This window comes from Poecilia reticulata, linkage group LG2, assembly GCF_000633615.1.
Source record: "Poecilia reticulata strain Guanapo linkage group LG2, Guppy_female_1.0+MT, whole genome shotgun sequence".
NCBI lineage: Eukaryota > Metazoa > Chordata > Actinopteri > Cyprinodontiformes > Poeciliidae > Poecilia > Poecilia reticulata.
Window position 1 is genome coordinate 28,902,722 of NC_024332.1, and position 18,003 is coordinate 28,920,724.

Genomic DNA, 18,003 nt, shown 5'->3' on the forward strand with positions numbered 1-18,003 from the left:
TGGATGGAGGAGTTGATGAACACACTGAGGGCCTGCATGCGATTTGTCACAACCGTTACAAAAACATTTGTCCTTATATGTTAGTTTGATATATTTAAGAGTCGATGAGAGCAGAAACAGATACATTGCCTTGCAAACATATTCATATCCYTGAAACTTTCTCTCATTTTGGCTTGTTGCAACCAAAGGCATTACTRTATTTTATCAGATTTTTATCTGACAACACAAAATTATGCATAACTATGAAGTCGAAGAAAAATTTATGATTTTTTTTTTTATAGATAACTGAAAAGTGTGGCAAGAATTTGCATGAACCCCTTATTACTATAAAATCCTTTTAAAAAAACAAAAAATTTGTATGTATTTCCAAGACTCTTAGGTTAAGTAAGAAAGAGAGCAATTCATGTTTTTTTTGGCTAATATAGACACAGTCTTTGGAGTAGAGGATAACTTTCATCCCTAAGCCACTAAAGAAGGTCTCACCGTCACGTTTAGATTATTTGTCTGGTAGAATTTATGGTTACTGGGTAAAGAAAATGGTAATAAAGTAACAGAGAAAATCCAGATTACTCAGATTATTGCAGTTAGCCAACTATGAGCTCCTAATGACACTAAACTTGATGTAGGAGAATATCAGCATTGGATTAAAGGACTATTTCACAGGTTTTTCATTCAAATATAATAATATTTGAGCCTTTGTGGCTCAAAATCCACAAGAATTTCGGGTTACGTTAAACYACATAATTCCTCTCAAGAAAACACAAAAGAAAGCATTTGTATACYTTCCTGGCATAAGGATTAACAAACACCTCTATAGGCAATATCCAATCTGACTGAGATTGTACTGTTTTGCAACGAAAAACAGAAAATCAGTTTCTTGATGTAGAAATCTGATTTARACATTTGTAGCTCTAAATGAATAGACATCTTGGGATCAGTGAGCCAGACACACCTGCAAGCCACACATTTTATAAAAAAGRAAATTGAAGGCCGTGTATTGCTTTTCGTTCGTCTGTCGTACAAAAACCTAATAAAGCTCAGTTGTAAGATGGCAAAATGTTAAATATTTACAGGGCATAAGCACTTAAACGGCACTGATGCTACATTAAAGAAGCAAATTCTTATTTTCCAGTTAGATAGAGGAGATGAAGGCGTCTTTAAAGCTATAGAGAGCCCTGCTGAGATGACTACATGAATCAACTCTGCTGGTGCATCCATCCTTTCTCCCAGCCTACGGCCTTTACAGCGCATTTCCGAGGGCCTTGTCAACGRCTCCGGGAGAGTCTGATGGAGTATGTCAGCACCATCTATTCAGAAGAGCCGTCAACGCCAGCTTTGTATCAGTCATCTTTCAAACGGGGCACAAAACACAAACAAGCCCTACGGGACACATGCCATAATAATTTATCAGCCTAAAACTCCAAATAACAACAAGCGATCACACCTTGCTTCTGTACTTTTTCATTCTTCTCAGAATCCTCTTTCGTTGTATTCCAATTAGGAGCAAATAGGAATCAACAAAAGCYGAAGCAATTTCATTAAACGCTCCTCTTCTCTCACGATAGTCTACATCAACAGTTCATGTTTGCCGTGGAGGCATGAAAAGACCGGTCCTGTTGCAACTCGTATGCTTTAAGTCATATTATTCTCTGATAATGAGCCATGTACGTGGCATGCATCTCATTCATGAAAGAAATGAGACCACATTACCTTGGAGCACTGCTTGTGATTCTGGCACCACACCAAAGAGCCATTATTCTGCAAAGGAGAAGGGAAAACATCGTTACTCATCAGGAGATACTGTTGAAAATACATTTGCAACAATCAATCCATCAAAATGCACATACGTAACTCTGACTCTCTTCTCTTCCTGTCACGATATACATCCACACACTGCTTAGCCTGAAGCACAGCCCTCCTGGTGATTGATTAATGTGTAAGTCTGAGTCAGACCATCTCCACCCAAAGAAGAGAAGTGGGCTGCAGCACACCTCTGGTCAGTTTCAGGAGAGCGCAGTGACCTCTGCTTTTGTGAGGATTTTGTTTGATCTCTCAACACACGTTCCAGTGTGTTGAGGGCAAAGCTGACGCACACAGCTCTGGTAGACTGCACACGTTCTAAGTGCTGTGATGGTACAATTATTTGCCCTCTGACAAACCAAACATTTGGTCCATATAGTTAGCCATGTCTGTTCTTAAAGCTCATGTGTAGAAAGATGTAAGATTATCAAGTGAAACACCAGAAGAGGTAAAATTGCCCATCCAAGAGGTCATTTCCTGCAATCGTTATGGTTAAGAGCTCTGTTATTCTTTGTCAAACAAATCAGTGAATGGCTTGCTAGTCCAATAGGTGTGTACTGGTTATTCTGCCCTAACCCTACTCAATTCAAGAACAGGTCATTTGGTACCGACCATGCATTAATTCATACCGCCCCAGGAGGATGATTCATAATTAATAAGTAATTTTCTATGTCTCAGTCATACACTATGAAAGGAAATGTGGCTTCAAAACTTCAATAAATTATAATTACATGCTTGGAGGTTGCTCTGAGTTATCATAGTTTCACCCAGGGTCCAAATCCGTAATGACCCTGAACATGAGCAGGTTATGAACAATTAATAGCCGTGAACATCACTCGTTTATAATAAAGCACACCTTTTCAAAGGAAAGTGTATACATCACCTGTAAGGACGATCTTTAACTTACACATCACTTGCTTTCACTCCTGATTGCATGCAAGATTGTTAATGAGACTCGAGCACAAGTCCAATTCAGATCTGAAAGTCTTTGCTTTTACATTTGACTCTGGCCTATGTCTGAAACTTGAGTCACTATGTCTGATGTACGTGGACATGTGTTCTGCTCTAAATACACAAATGGGACAGACCTAATTCCAAAAGAATCATTTTTATAAAGTTTCWATCACAAACTAATTTTAAAATCAACTATCAATCAAGTAGAATGAATGTTTTGGAACTGATGTCGATGTTTTATTGAATTGACACAGGTTAAATAGTCTAGTTTTCAACATAGTTTCAAGGCTAAAAAAGACAAAGATGGATCCACATTAAATATCTCTTTTCTTAGTGACAAGTGTCAGCAACAACAATATAAAGGACATTTAGGAGTAGGCTAAAACACCAAAAAAAAAAAAACTACATATTTCATATATTACTGGAACATATGATCCATCCATTACAATTATAATACTGTTTATTGCCTCTCTGCTCCCCATTTTAATACCTCTGAATGAATGATGAATGATCAAGTGCATAGATTCCTAACAGAAAGTTCAGAGTTCCCATAGAAAAGTTTTTCTAGTCAATGACCTGGAACTGGGTCTGGGATCTGGATGTTCCCTGTCCTCCCCATAAAACGAAGCTGTGAAAAGACATTCAAACTTCAGGGATCCGCAAGCAAAGAGTCTGTTTAGGTTCAATGTCAAGTTCAAAGCCTTTTCGTACAATGTAATCCAGAAGAAATTTCCCATGAGATTCTGGCAGAGAAGTTATCATTACAGGGGTTTAATTTGACATCCAGTGCCAGTAACTGTTGTGCTTTTAAAGTCAAGGATAGCGGTCAAATGGCTTCAAAGGGATTCCTGATTGGACAGTCATGTCTATAGAGAATCTCCCTCGCAAAAAAGGCAGCAGATAAGGATGAAAAATTTTTAAGAGTCTGAGCACTAATGAGACTTGGGATGGTTGTTTTCGTTACCACACGGAGCTGAAATGAGAGCTCGTCTGGCTGAAGGGTTTGCTGTGCATCCATAAGTTTTCGGTCCTTTTGGGTGACATAGAACACCTGTGCTCTGGATTAAATTATTGTTTATTACTCATCCATGCATCATTTTTGTTCAGCATCACAAGAGTTAATGCCTGGTGAAATCTGTCACAGTGAAATATTTTTATTTAAATTTTTAATGATGAGTCTCGGGGAGCCAAACGCCACTGGTGATAAAATATAAATAAAACGCAGGCATTTACACTGGCAAGCGATACATCCGGATAATTTATACAGATTGTCACAACTGTAGGCCGCATCCTAAATCATCTGTCCTGTTTCTGATGCCTCTCTCTGCCCATCCATCAGCAAAGACAGGGCCAGATCCACAAAGGAGCTAATTTTGCTGTGTGACAGCATGCCCGTTACAGACAGCCTCAGTAGGATGTTGCCCCAGCTGTCCAGACCTGACCCCACCATTTCAGGGACCAACGAGGGAATAATTATAGGTCAGGACTTCATCCCTCTGACTCACCATGACATTCCTCCACTCTCCGAACATTATGCAGAGCCGAGGACTGTCAAGGACTTCAGCGAGTGAATTCGTTCCAGATATTCTCCGGTGTGACTGGGGAGGGAAGAGGTTGGGCAGGGTGGGGGTCTAAGAACGTGCAAAGGTGATCTGAGCTGTATTGGTGACAGTAGAGTGACACCAGGAGTATGCAAAGAGGACATTTATTAGAGATTCATTATGGGTGTTGTCAGCAGACGAGTCGGAGCAGGTGGCCAGAGGCACGTTGCATTGTCTAGAATACAGAGAGAGCTGAGAGGACAAAACTCCTTTTATCTTTCAGGATATCAGTGCTCCTTTGGAAAATGTAAATCTCCTTTTCTTCTGGGATTTTCACTAGGATTAAATGCATCCCTTTCTTGCGTTTAGTCTTGCTTATATCATGTCCTGCCTTTTAAATAGTGGAAAGCACCTCCTGGTCTATAAGACCTTGTTGAGGTCGGGCCAAGTTTTGAGGAGTCATGACTTCAAAGGCAAGCCAATGTGTCTTTTAAAAGCTAACAGGTTCTTTGATACCTTAAGCTCCATTATACTCTAGTAGAACAAAAATAAAAGGCCAAACACTAAGAAATTTTACAAACCACAAAAAATAAATGTATAAATAAACTGGTGGTTAGCTGTCATTGAAGTATATTTSTAGTTACTGCAATTTATCTTCATAGATTKCACTTTAAGCGTGAGAAACCATTGAACTACACTCTGGATAAGACACCACTTTTTCACAAGGCAACACAGGACAAACAATGTCCCCAACACGCTCACTCCAAAGCGCMACTAAGAGAGATCAATTAGCTTAACTTACATGTTTCTGGACTGTGTGAGGAAGCTTGAGTACGGGAAAAGACCTTGCGCATGAATAGCGACAACATGCAAGGCACATGCAAAAAAAATCCCAGGCTGGAATTACAACCTGTGCACTTTAACTGTGCCACCTTGTAGCCTGCAAGGTTTGTCTTGATTTAAGTATATTTGTTTGCCAACTGAATCAAATAAGAGGTAAGAAACTAGTTAAAAAGAAACAACATTTTCTAAGACAGATCTGCAGTTAAGTTAGCCAGAGAGAGAGAGAGAGAGCAAGAAATGAGATTTTCTGAAGATAAAAGGAAGACTGAACCAAGTACAGCAAATTGCTTGTTTGATCCTGGGAGCTATCAACATACTGTGACGGATGTCAGGTTGGAAAATGGTGACGGCTGTTTAGAAAAACTCAAAGCTATAAGGTAGAAATCTATATTTTAGTTTAAAATGCAAACTCCTAAATCATTTTTAATGTGTTACACGCCCTATGATACCTCTTCTCCTAAAATAAATAAATAACTACTTAGAGAGGATCAAAGCAATATTTGCAATACTGTTCTTATGTATTTTTATATAATAGTGCATAAAGAGAAATCTGAATTGGTCAAATTTTGATTGACCAATTCGGATTGGTCTACTACTGGGGGATAAAGATTTACAAAAAYTAGGCATCCAAAATCARTCGCATCATTTTGATCAGTGCATCTCTCATTTAAATCATGACTGCAATAAATCTCACAAAACATTGAGATAAAATATCCGGCCTAAATTGCCCATCCATACTTGGTAGAGACACAACATTAACATCACTATCACAAGGTGGCAGTAATGTACAAAACTGTTTGCCAACAAATATGTTTCCAGGTAACTACGGCAACAGGTAAGTTACATCTTTAYTGCAGGCTACCTACTGCTCCATACTGATTCAGGAGGAAGATAAAGGAGATAATGTGCTTAGATTCAACCTCTTTCGGAAAATGGTTTTTCTGAAARAGGTTGAATCTTTCAACCTCTGAATCTTTCAACCTGTTTGCCAAATTACTGTGGCAAACAGACTATTCTCATCATGCACACAGCCAACTGCTTTTAAACATAAAATCTTAGGTAACAGTATCCCTCATYAAGATGAGCATAACAAATTAATGCTCATATCAATGTTGAACACATAATAACAAACAAATATTTATTGTACTGTTTCAATCCATAAAAAGTATGGGATTTTAATAAAGTAAATATAAAAGATGGGGTCAGTCCTTCCTCTAMTTTTTCAGTTGACGTTAATCATTTCCTGGGGCAGGACCTCCTGAAAGCGAGTTAAAGTGAGCTCAGTGTTAACATAAAAAGGTGCTTCAGAGAGCTCAAACAACTGGTGTAAAGTTTGTCTCCACATTGGAATGAGGGCAATTTGTCAGCTGAGGTAGGTCGGGGCTGTAGCAGCGCTGAGATTTACAGACAGGACCGTCATGCTCCTGGAGCACACACACAGAGAGAGGTTAAGCCAAGTTACATAGACCTCTATTCATCTGCTGTCTTCACTAATGAAAAACTCCACACATGAGAGGAGCGCTGGGCTGTGGTTTGATCTCAATCGTATCAAAAGCTGAAAACAACAGGACATGGAAAAACTACTTTCCAGCTGCTCTTTTTGTGCTCTCTCTCTCTCTCCCTCTTCACGAAACACAAATCCGTCAAGCAAGATGCTTAGATTTTTACAATATTGGAAATGAATGAGTGAATTTAAAATGTGTGAGATTTTTATTGCTTTAAATGTAATAACAAGAGCTCATGGACACACCTTGTTTTTGGCTTCACACGTCCCCACATAAATAATCCACTACAAGGCCGATGTTTCAGAATACATTATTGCGTGGGGCTCCCAGCTCGCTCTTAATATTTAAAAGTGTCCGAGAGCTAATATTTATGGTTGGGTGTTCCCCGGCTCTGTCTATTGTACTCGGGGTGACAAGTTCCCCAAAAGTGGAGTAAAATGTCAATAAATCTGTGTTTGGAAATGCTATTACATCAATAAATCTCTCGTTGCTATAAATCTGACAAGCAATAGACTACCCATGAGTTTCCCAACTCTGCAGCTTCATGCTTGTTTCCATTTCGCACTAATTCAGATATGTGGCAATTAAAACAAAGTTTCTCATTTTTATCCCAAATCAGACGTGTGGCTGCTCACAACATCTGTAACAACATCTAAATTCTCCAGTGTTCACAGAATGATTGAATTAAGGTTGATATATAAAAAAACAGAACCCAGCTGCTAAATGTGTTAAAAGGAGCAAATTATCTTTTGTTCCGAGACCAAAACTAGTAGCAGCTCAGATAGATTACTAGATGCTGAGCGGAGACAGTAAAATATCAGGAAACAYGGGAAAAGAAGCTCTGTTTTGACATACAACCGAGACGTTTCATTTCCATTAAAATGGAACGCATTGTGTGTCTTGGTTTGCTCAGTGAGTATTAAATGACCCCCCCGAAGGATGTCTGAGTTGAATTAGGAGGTCTGTCGTCTCAATCACCCGAGTGGAGCTCCGAGCTGCCTGCTGGGCCCGTCACTGTAATAAGACCKGAGAGGAAGCAGATCCACCTGTAGGTGTGTGCTGACTGAGCATGGCCGCTGCAGACAGGACTATAGTCTGCGCTTAGCCAAGAGATGCACCAGAAAATTGGCCGTAGACTGGAAGCAATTGTTCATTGTTCTACTCACCGTTTGCCTCAGCAAATAGCGTTTAATTTAATTGTCTCTTTTAGGGATGCTGCAATTTATTGGTGCCGATTTTCTTAATTTTGGGAGATCAGTGATTGGCCAATAGCTACATTTGAAGCCGATTTTGCGTCCTGATCTTATCTACTTCAGCAAATTCCAACCACTATTTTCTTCTTCTCTCCCATGAGAGAGGTTTGACTGATAAACCGGCCCACCAGGTCCATGTCTGCACATTTGCTGGTAACAATAGTCACCCCACTGTTATCAATTCAGCTACTTTCTTACTGCATTTAGCGATATTTCGGACAAAAAAATTGATATCGGCCAAAATCAGAGTCGGTGGGGTCAGGCTTTTGAAAGATCAGGAATCAACGATCAGCCAGAAAACTGTAAATGTTTYACCCCTAGTCTTTTTCTTTTAGTTTGAATTTTTTTTAAAATGGGRAAAAAAAGTGCCACAGATATATCCAGTGATGCTTAAAGGTTCACTATTACACAAAAATCACTTTTTSCATATTTCTGTTCTTCTATTTGGATGTCTACTGCTTCTAGAAACAGTCCAGGAGCAATAAAAAACACCCAGACATCTTTTGGGAATRAGAAAAATATTCTGCTGGTGTCTGCAAAACAACATGTTTCAAAAACCTCTAAATTGTTGGGCCACAATTTTGTTACCAAGCAACCCCAAGCCCATCCCCTCACCTGGAAACACAACTGTATCTCCACTCCACTTCACAAGATTATACTAAGTTTTTTTCTGCTGCCTTTGCCGCTACATAACAGCTGTTGGAATAGGAAAATGTTTTTTATCAGAGCATGTGTCCATGCATTTTCTCCAAGTAACAGAGAACACAGCTGCATGACTTCATTTTACGTTTGCTTGTGATATTGCCAAAGAAAGTTGTAGTTTGCTCAAATAAAGTTTAGGCAGGAGTCCTTTGAAAACTACCAACATTTCACGGCAGGATTTGCCAAAATACTTCAACTGCAGGAAGGTTCTGTCCCTAATGTTCGTCATAAATCTCCAGATGACGGCTACGGCTTGTGTGTTTTGTATTGTTGTTCGCCATGAACATGATTTATCATTTAGCACAAACTAACATAATTTAATGAAGAAAGGTTGTTGTGATGAGGTGCTGAAGGCAGAGTGTCAGAAAGAGCAGAAGCTTCTTAAAGACACAGAGGCTAAGTTTCAAGTGGTGAAATTATGAAGTCAATGTTTTATATATAGAGGATTTTTATAAGAACTTAAGGTAACATAGTGACTTGATTGTGCTATAAATGACACTGTGTGCCTGGGAAATACACAATACTGGCCGTTTAAAATGTTTTCTTCTGTAGTTTCTTCTATGCACCAATCTAGATTCTCAAGCCAAAGCTGATTTCTGGATTTCTTTGAGGCTTGGCACCAYAATTACAAGCTTTATAGCTTTCCGCATAATTTGTACCATTCATTCATCAAACCATGTGCAAAAATATCTGATMTGAGTTTTAATTTATTTAAAAAAGAAARTCAAGGTACAAGTTGTTGGTGAAGTTGTATGTAGAGGGAAATTAAWCATTTTGTATTACAGATCAAGAAAAATTGACCAATTCCAATAGCAGGGCAATATATTTTGGTACATCACTGATTATACGTTGAAATCCTAACTTCTACTCTGCATATTTGTGTTGTTWCATTCTCAAAAACTTGTTGATTAGTTTGTAGACTGAAAATAGAGTTCTACGTTTTGATGCATCCTATAAAGAAAATCTGTTTTTCAGGGTTTCACCTGCAGATTATCAATCTGTATTTATTGGTTTGGCTTTATGACTGATCTTTTGGCMCATTTTCTTCTATTTCATGTGTTATAGCCCTTTGGAAATTTTAATTAATATGGTCAAATTCAGAATCTGCTAGATAGACCTGAATGAAAGCAGGAAATTGRTATAAGATAGGAAAAGCCAGCCTGATTGGTGCATCTCTAGCATAGCCAGATTGCTTATTTAGCAGGAAGGTGACCTCAGCAAAGCAGCATCAGTAAAGCAATGTGTCTCCTAGAGAAGCTTTTAAGTTGTGATGCTGGCATTTACTGGCAGAGCCAGGGGGGTAGAGGGCAGGAAAGAGGGTGGCCATATGTTTTCACAGCTGACCAGACCCCCCATTCTGACATGCAAGGCCTAGTGAAACTAGTGAGACCACAGTGTAAAAGACAATACTCACAGATATGCCTCTTCTTGCTTAAACTGCTTTACTTATCACTAAACAGCCTTTCTTTACACAAATGGCTCCCTTTTATTTTCCCCCCTTACTGGGGACCGCCTCAGACTCTCAGACTCTGCACTCAATTATGTTGACTATTAGCTGTTCATTAGAGGTGAGGCTCCAACAGTTATTTGACTTCTTAGCTGATGACTAATTTAATTCCCTGACTATGCAACCTTGGGCTGCATTACTCTCCTGGAACCTGGTCAAAACTAATCCCTGCTACCACTCGCCAAGTTGCACTTTTACAAAGCCCTGTTTTCAGTCTATTTCTGCTGAATGCCTCTTCACTTCTATTTCTATCMTAACACAATGCGGAATACAGCTAAGCCACATCTAATCTTTTCATAAATAATGCTGTGACTAACCACGGTAAGGACGTGTCTGGTAGGTATGATACCGGAGTAGCAAGATTTTAAAAAGTTGCTGTTTCAAAACCATGAAAAATTGCCATCATATTGTTCCCACAAGTCCTTACAATAATATGTCAGAGGAAGTGACCTGAGTTGCTGCCCCTCCCTAACTTGTTGCTCCACACTAGTAATCAGCTGGCTAAAGGACAGTGCCGATGTTTTCTCCCTTGTCTACTAATAAGACAAATTTGGCTGTTAGGAAATATTTCCAGTCGTAAAAAACAAAAATAGTCGTTACTTGTAAACTAAAGGAGCGCCACCCATCACTCTCATTAAGGTAACACTGTTTCTGAGGCAAGTTATGAGCTGCATGTCTGTGAAGCGACTGTTAAGGTAGTCCGACTAATTATCCAGCTGATATTACCTTGGGACATTTGTGTTACTTTTGTGTTACTTTTAATGTAAGAATTTTGTTCTTACATTAAAAGAACAAAATTCAGTAAGTAAATGGWACAGATGACATTATTACAAAACCAATACATGACATTTTTTAGCACTGGACCACCACTTGTTCCGTTTTGAACCACAAATACACATGATTACAGATTTCATGTAAAATCCTTGTGTGAAACGACAGTATTTTCACTTTCATTTTTTGTTTTCACATTGTTTGAAACTTACACCAACCCATGCCAATTATCAGCACACAAAAGTGCTATGACAAGTAAAATTAATTCTAACAAACAAACCTACAATTTTATGCATAAATTTAAATAATCTTGTATTTCCTTTCTTTTTTTTATTTGATTGAAAGCTCCAATCTCTATCAAAGAACCTGCATAGTTTCTCATTTGTGTGTTATAGTTCTTGGAGKAAACAAGTTTCAATCTTTCAAAACTGACCTGCACATCAGACAAGAGAGAAAGAAAGAAAAACGAAAGAAAGAAATTGTCTCTCAGTTAGGAAAAGACTGAGCGCATTTCAAACTAACCACAGATTAATCCATCTCCAGCATGTTTCCAAAGAATTAGGAATTCATTAATGCACCTTGAGAAAAAGACAAGCCTTGAAAATCCTAATGGGGTGATAGTAAAGGCAGCCAGACACCAAATAGATAAATGGAGAAAAAGGAGCAAAAAAAAAAAAAAGAAAGGGGGTGGGGGGGGAGAGGGATCAGTGTCCAGCTCTTTTCTCTAGGGGTCCTGGGAGAGAACAGTGCATTCAGCGGAGGGTGAAAAACAACTTCTGACACCACATACCAAAATCAACCAAAACACACAGCTAATTTCAATTGGATCCAAGCCAGGTCTGCATCACAGCACAGTGTAAAAATGTGGTGGCCACTAAGCAAGGTGGCGACCACATTTGTACTCAAAAGAGATGACCTCTCATTTTCCAGTAATTAGCGAGTAATGAATGGAAACTGGCTGCACTTGGAGCTATTATTCATCTCCAAGTCTCGAAAACACGGCGATGTGTTAATTAGGCTTGTAAAGCGCCCTGATTCTAACAGACAACAGTTATCCATCTCTCAGTTGGCTGGTGGCAATAACTTCACAAGCAACTCAGTGACACTTTTTTTTTTTTTTTTTTGCATTAATTTAAGACTAATTTGCCTGATCAACAAATAAACAGAGCACAATTAGTGTCCTCCAGTTTTTCCACCTCAATAAAGCTCAGGAGAGAACAGGTTTCATTTATTCTGAGAGCCGTCGACTCCTACTAACACAGGCAGCCGTGGGCTTTATCTGGGTCTGATCTTGCTTGCAGCGACCACCCCGCTCGTCGTACCTGTGAGTGCTTGAAGAACGCGGAGATGCGAGTGATGTGCAGGCTGAGGCACCTCGAGGCGCATCTCGCTCGGTAAACGCTGGCGGTGAAGAAGGAGTCGTCCTGCTTCCTTGCAGAGACGCTCGTCAGGGCCGTAATCCACAAACACAGGGTCACACATCCGCTCGGGCTCCCTGTAAACATTGCTGCTGCTACTGCTGCTACTGCTGCTGCTGCTGGTGGTGGTGTCTTTTTAATCCCTCCACGAGCTCAGACTACACTGCCGCGCGAGCTCCGCTGGAGAAACTAAAGAAACTTCCAATTATACGCCGGGGAGGAGCTACGGGGCTCGTGTGTCTCGCGATTGGATGATCCCAAGGTGAGTGACGTGCGTGAGGAGCGATGAAGCAGGTAAAGATTGCTTCATAGAGTTCATGGTTGGAAAGGGAGGCATAAAGCAGGTCTCTCCATATCTACTCCACTTGAATAAACTTTTATGATAACTGTATCTTTTTTCCTCTCAAGCACAGCGAAGCATGATTTACTCTTACGGAGTAATTTTTAGGTACACCTGTCCAATTACAAGTCAAGTCACATATTAGTCCAGCCAATCACATAGCAGCAATTTAARGCATTTTGGCAAAAAGACCAAAGCGAACATCAAAATAAAAAAGGGACTATACGTTGTTGTTGTTGTTGTTGGAGCAGGAAGCTATTGTTCCGGTTGGACAATATGACTTGAGCTGGTYTCAGGTTCAACGTTAATAATATGGCCAGAACAGCATAAAAACATGTATAAATCCCTTTAAACCTAGTAGCATATCTTGAGTATTTGAAGCAGTARTAAACAACTTTTTAATCTCTATTTGTCACAATCACAAGTACTTGTTGCAGAAAGCCAAATAATATGACACACAGCAGAAATATCAGACAGCAACAAACAACATAAAAAGCATCCTTCCTACCCACACTACTATATTGCCCAWTGGGTTTGACCATGCCAGCTGTCCAAATTGGACCTGATTTTGGCAGGAAAGAAAAGGAGGGACAGAAAAATGTCTTGATAGCACAAGTTTCTCTCACACTCCCTTTTTTTGCTGGCTACGTCCATTTCTTTATAAGCACAGCAAACCTATTTTTCGTGGCTACTTCCAGCAGGATAATGCACGTGTCAAACCTCGTGATGGTGAGTTCACCATACTAATTTAGCTTTCACTAGATTTTAATCCACCTTTGGAATGTGATGAACTGGGAGATTCACACCATGGATCAGGAGCATCTTTGTGGTGCTGTTATGTCTTTTTTATTTTTCCGTTACATTTTGGAGAGTTGTGACACACTGTGTGCATAACTTTTAGCCAGCCTGAATATTTAACAACATAAAAGAGAGCACAATTATTTGGCAACTGTGAGTAATTACAATGGAGTTATATGTTAGAAACCCAACTTTCCAATCATTATAGATTGGTTAAATCAACAATAAAAAGAAACATCTCAAAGTCAAACATTCATGAGATTTCAAAATTACCAATTAGTGATCCATATAACCATGATCGATATAGTCTGTCAGCCTAGTCATCAAATGACGTTGATTTTCTATTTCTTGTGAGTCTCCCATTTCAGAAGAAATTGTCTTCTGGAGAACGGCATTCAATTTGGGAGTTATTTTCAAGCCCATCTTCAACCCTAAAAGGTCATACTGGTTCATTTCTGGGAAATACCACGCCACACTGGTAACCTGCTGTCTGATTTAAATTGGAACATGTGCAAAATATTAACAATTCCTGATGTTTTAAGAATATTTAGATTTGCTAAATCAAGCCCAACTTAAGTCTTATAGACAGATATTCTGTCACTTATAACACTTAAGAAGTAGCATCAAGTAAAGTCATTTTTTTTTACATTTAAACAAAACATAAACTACTGTGCTGGTTATTTAGCTTCATCTCTGGTTCTCTGCAGGAGAGTGACAGAAGTGACTGAGATCACACATTTTTAAAATGCTACGTAAAAATAAAAGAATAAATTACCAATAAAAAAAGAAAAACAGTCCAAATTTTAGATTTATTTGGCTAAAGTCAACATTGTAAAATATTTTGTCTGCATTCTGTTTACGTTGTCTGAAAATCTAACACTAAATACTCTAACACCATACATGTAGGAGACACCTGTCTTTTCCAACATTCATGTACGAGTCAGTTGGTAATGTAAACCGTGACAGGTCTTCTGCATCAAACCCACATATTTAGCCTTGGAGACGCTTGCCAACATCCCAGGGAAGCCCCCTTCCCCAGTAGCTTGGAAAAACAATTCTACATGGAAAACCATTAAAAACCATCCTGAGTAAATTCCTCAAGATGGACTCCCAACTTCTGGCATCATTTCCTCGCCTAAGGTACGGAGAAAATATGACATGGAAAAGCTCGAAATCCTCTCTGTTTACGGGAGTTAAGAAGCGGGTGTTTAATTAGAAAGTTTCCTCGAGGGTTTACGAGACACCCCCGCTTTTGTCAGCTCCTGGAGTATTTTCCTGAACCCCATTACAGCAGCAGCAGCAGCAGCAAGTAATGGAGTTTTATAGGTGTTGCTCTTAAACTGTATGCAGAGAGGGAGGGAACACTGACTCGCACACCATCATTAGATCTGGCTTGAGTCTTGGTCTTGCCTTGGGCTGTTTGTGTATTGAACTTAATGGTTTGACCCATGTCTCTCAGCTGAAACGGGAAATATAGCTTTATTAACACATCCTAAACTGTTTCTAGCAATGATTTTGTTATCTGATAACGTTCCTAAAAATTCCCATCCAATACACAAACATGAGCGCCGTTGGAAAGCAAAAAGGAGATTGCAACTGGACTGTTCTGCTGTTGCAAAAATACCACCTGACGGCTCCGTAATGATAAGAATGATGGGCTCCAATTTCCCTGGTGGTCTCAGACATACAATGGAACTTTTGGGTGAGATATCCCTTGCTTCTCTTAAAATATTTAAACACGGATGTCTGTGTACCTTAAAAAACTGTGTAATGGCTTAATTTGTTGCCTTATTACAGCCATGTGTGGTGGTGGTGGTGGTGGTGGGATTTTATGGTGTGCAGTGAAGGAAATACACTGTCTGTGTGCGGTCCTGATGTCTCCTGCAGCCTGTGGGACACGTACGTCTCTGACGCCATGTTTTCATTGACTGGGAAAGGCCTCCTTCCCGATGCTGAACTCCGGGTGTAAAGAGGCAAACCAAAGAGAGTTCATTCAAGATTTCTATAAACTGTTTATTACTTCTACTAATAAACCTAAGATATTAATCCCTAAACATAATATTTACATCACTTTGCAAAAAGTGTTCTTAAGGGCTGAACTTTATTATGTTTAGCTACATTTCAACCACAAATTTCAGTGTATGTGGCAAGACACATATAACTGTTAAAAATGGGAAGGAATATGCTAAATGGTTTTTAAACATTCAATCAGATACGCATCTGAAAAGATATGAAAAAGACATTTTTTATTGTATTAACTCAGCCAAAATTACAAAAAAAACTTTTTCACTTTTTTCCAACCATCTATGGATGTGTCCACCCTTCCCATAAACAATGACCAGCTTCACCGCCCCTGCAAAAGAAAAGCATTTCACATCTTGATGCTGCCACAACAATGTTTCACTGCGCTATATTTCTAAGGTGCAACGTTGGTTTTTAACCACATAATATATTTTGCAGTAAAGACAAACTGTTCAGTTTTGGTTTCATCTGACTAGAGTACCTTGTTCCAGATATTAGCTGTGTCTCATATCGATTGTCGCAAACTGCAAATGCGGCTCATTTTGGGTTTTCTTTCAATAATGGCTTTCTTCTTGTTATTCTCCCATACTGTTGCCATTAACTATGCATATAGTGTGTTTTTCATCCCACAGGCATTAGTCTTTCTCACCTAGATGGAGTTGCTGAAAGAGCTCCATTTGCCATTATTACAGAGAGCAGTCCTGGACCAGAGCTCGCTCGTTCTTTGTGTGTTCACTCTGTGTTCTCAAACCTCCACTCGGTCACGGCAGATGCCCACTCATGCTGAGCCAGGTTCGTCCCGCTGTGAGGGAATTTTCCTTTCCACTGTTTCCTTACTCATGAACAGCATAAGTCACAGTTAATGACTCAAAATAAACAGTCCACTGTCACTGCATGCTTGGTCAGGAGGAGGGACTGCGGCAAAGTCAGTAACTTCGACGCTGGGTTGTTGGGGGGTTTTTTTCAGGTGGAAAAACCTTTTTCTGACCAATTAGCATAACAAACTGAACTTCACTTCTTCACACAGAGTTATAAGTATGGTCAAATTCGAATGTATGTCACAGAATTTCAATTTATCTATATGACAGGATTGAATTGGTTACATTGGATCTGCCTTAAGATGGCATTTTTTGTTTATTAGCGCTCTGTAAATAAACTGAATTGAAATTAACTAATTCTAAAAACATCTAAGGCCTGCACAGAACAGTTGAATTTGTACTGAGGTTAAATTACACAGACGCATATACTAATAATGAGAAGTCACCTAATTAGATGACTTCTCATCTAATTAGTAAATAGATGCACCCTTATTTGAGTGCATGCAATTACAGGCCGCACATCCATCCATCTATCTATCTATCTATCTATCTATCTATCTATCTATCTATCTATCTATCTATCTATCTATCTATCTATCTATCTATCTATCTATCTATCTATCNCTATCTATCTATCTATCTATCTATCTATCTATCTATCTATCTATCTATCTATCTATCTATCTATCTATCTATCTATCTATCTATCTATCTATCTAATTAAATACATGTTTTTGTTTGCCACACTTATGGTGTTCGTGGTTGTACCATGTAAACTAAAAAAGGATCTAAATGCTTTTGCAAGACACTGTGCTTGAATTTCTCCTTTTGAGATGCATAAAATCTACGGTTTAAACACACATTTCTGGTAATCCACCATTACATTCTCCTCTTTAACCAATTATTTTAATGAAGAGCCATCTTTCTGTTCTTCCCTTCAGGCTCAGTCTGTCCTTTCTCCTAAAATAACATCAACATTATCAGAGGTGCGGAGCCAGTCGATATCCCGAGGCTCAGAACTACAAAACAGGCTTTGACTGAATATTTTTGGTTCACATCCAATCCAATTACCTCACAATGCAATTCATGTGTTTTCTGCTAAGCTGTTAGTTCAGAAACATGCTGGGCAACAAAGAGTCCTCGCTGCTCCCACTTCAGATATAACTCAGACAGATGACTGGATGTGCTGGTGCTGCGGCCGACTGGATTCACTCCAGAGCTTTCTGACACATGATCTCACGAAAGCATTTCAAAAGATAACACACCGGTATCAGATTTCAGCCCGCGCACCCCTGACAAAGAGGATGCAAGACGATCAAACACTCATGCATCTTTGATGCTTAAAGGTGCGGGTGGACTCCCACTTTGATGAGGGGTTGCAGCTAGGATCAGATCAGACCACCGGCTTTTGCTGGGAGCTCTGGGGGAAAAAAAACAAAACAAAGAAAAATAAGAGATTAGTTCAGATTAAGGTGACATTTGAAGATAAAGCCAAAGTATTGTGATGCTATAGATGTTAGCATACCCTCACATCAAACTGGTCTGCATGTTCTGCCTAAATTTTACAATAAATCATTTTCTATCTTCTTGAGGGAATTTTGAGATGTTTCAATTCCAACTTTAAAGGGAGCATGAGACAAAATGGGGAAAAGCATTTTTTTCTATTTAACTCTGTGAGATGACATAACAGAGAGAACCGATAGTTTATTCAAAGCCAACAGGCCATGAGTG

At 39.2% G+C, this 18,003-nt stretch overlaps 1 protein-coding gene across 1 annotated transcript in view; it reads right to left on the reverse strand.

The window, feature by feature from the left end:
* Positions 1 to 12,482, reverse strand: part of anos1 (anosmin 1) — a 60,234-nt gene extending 47,752 nt beyond the window's left edge. The window contains exons 1-2 of the mRNA XM_008400774.2: positions 12,199 to 12,482; positions 1,711 to 1,758 (exon numbers count right to left, since the gene is read on the reverse strand). Coding sequence (XP_008398996.1) covers positions 1,711 to 1,758; positions 12,199 to 12,381 — 231 coding nt within the window. The 5' untranslated portion in view covers positions 12,382 to 12,482. The remainder of the gene's footprint in view (positions 1 to 1,710; positions 1,759 to 12,198) is intronic.
* Between the last annotated feature and the right edge of the window lie 5,521 nt (positions 12,483 to 18,003).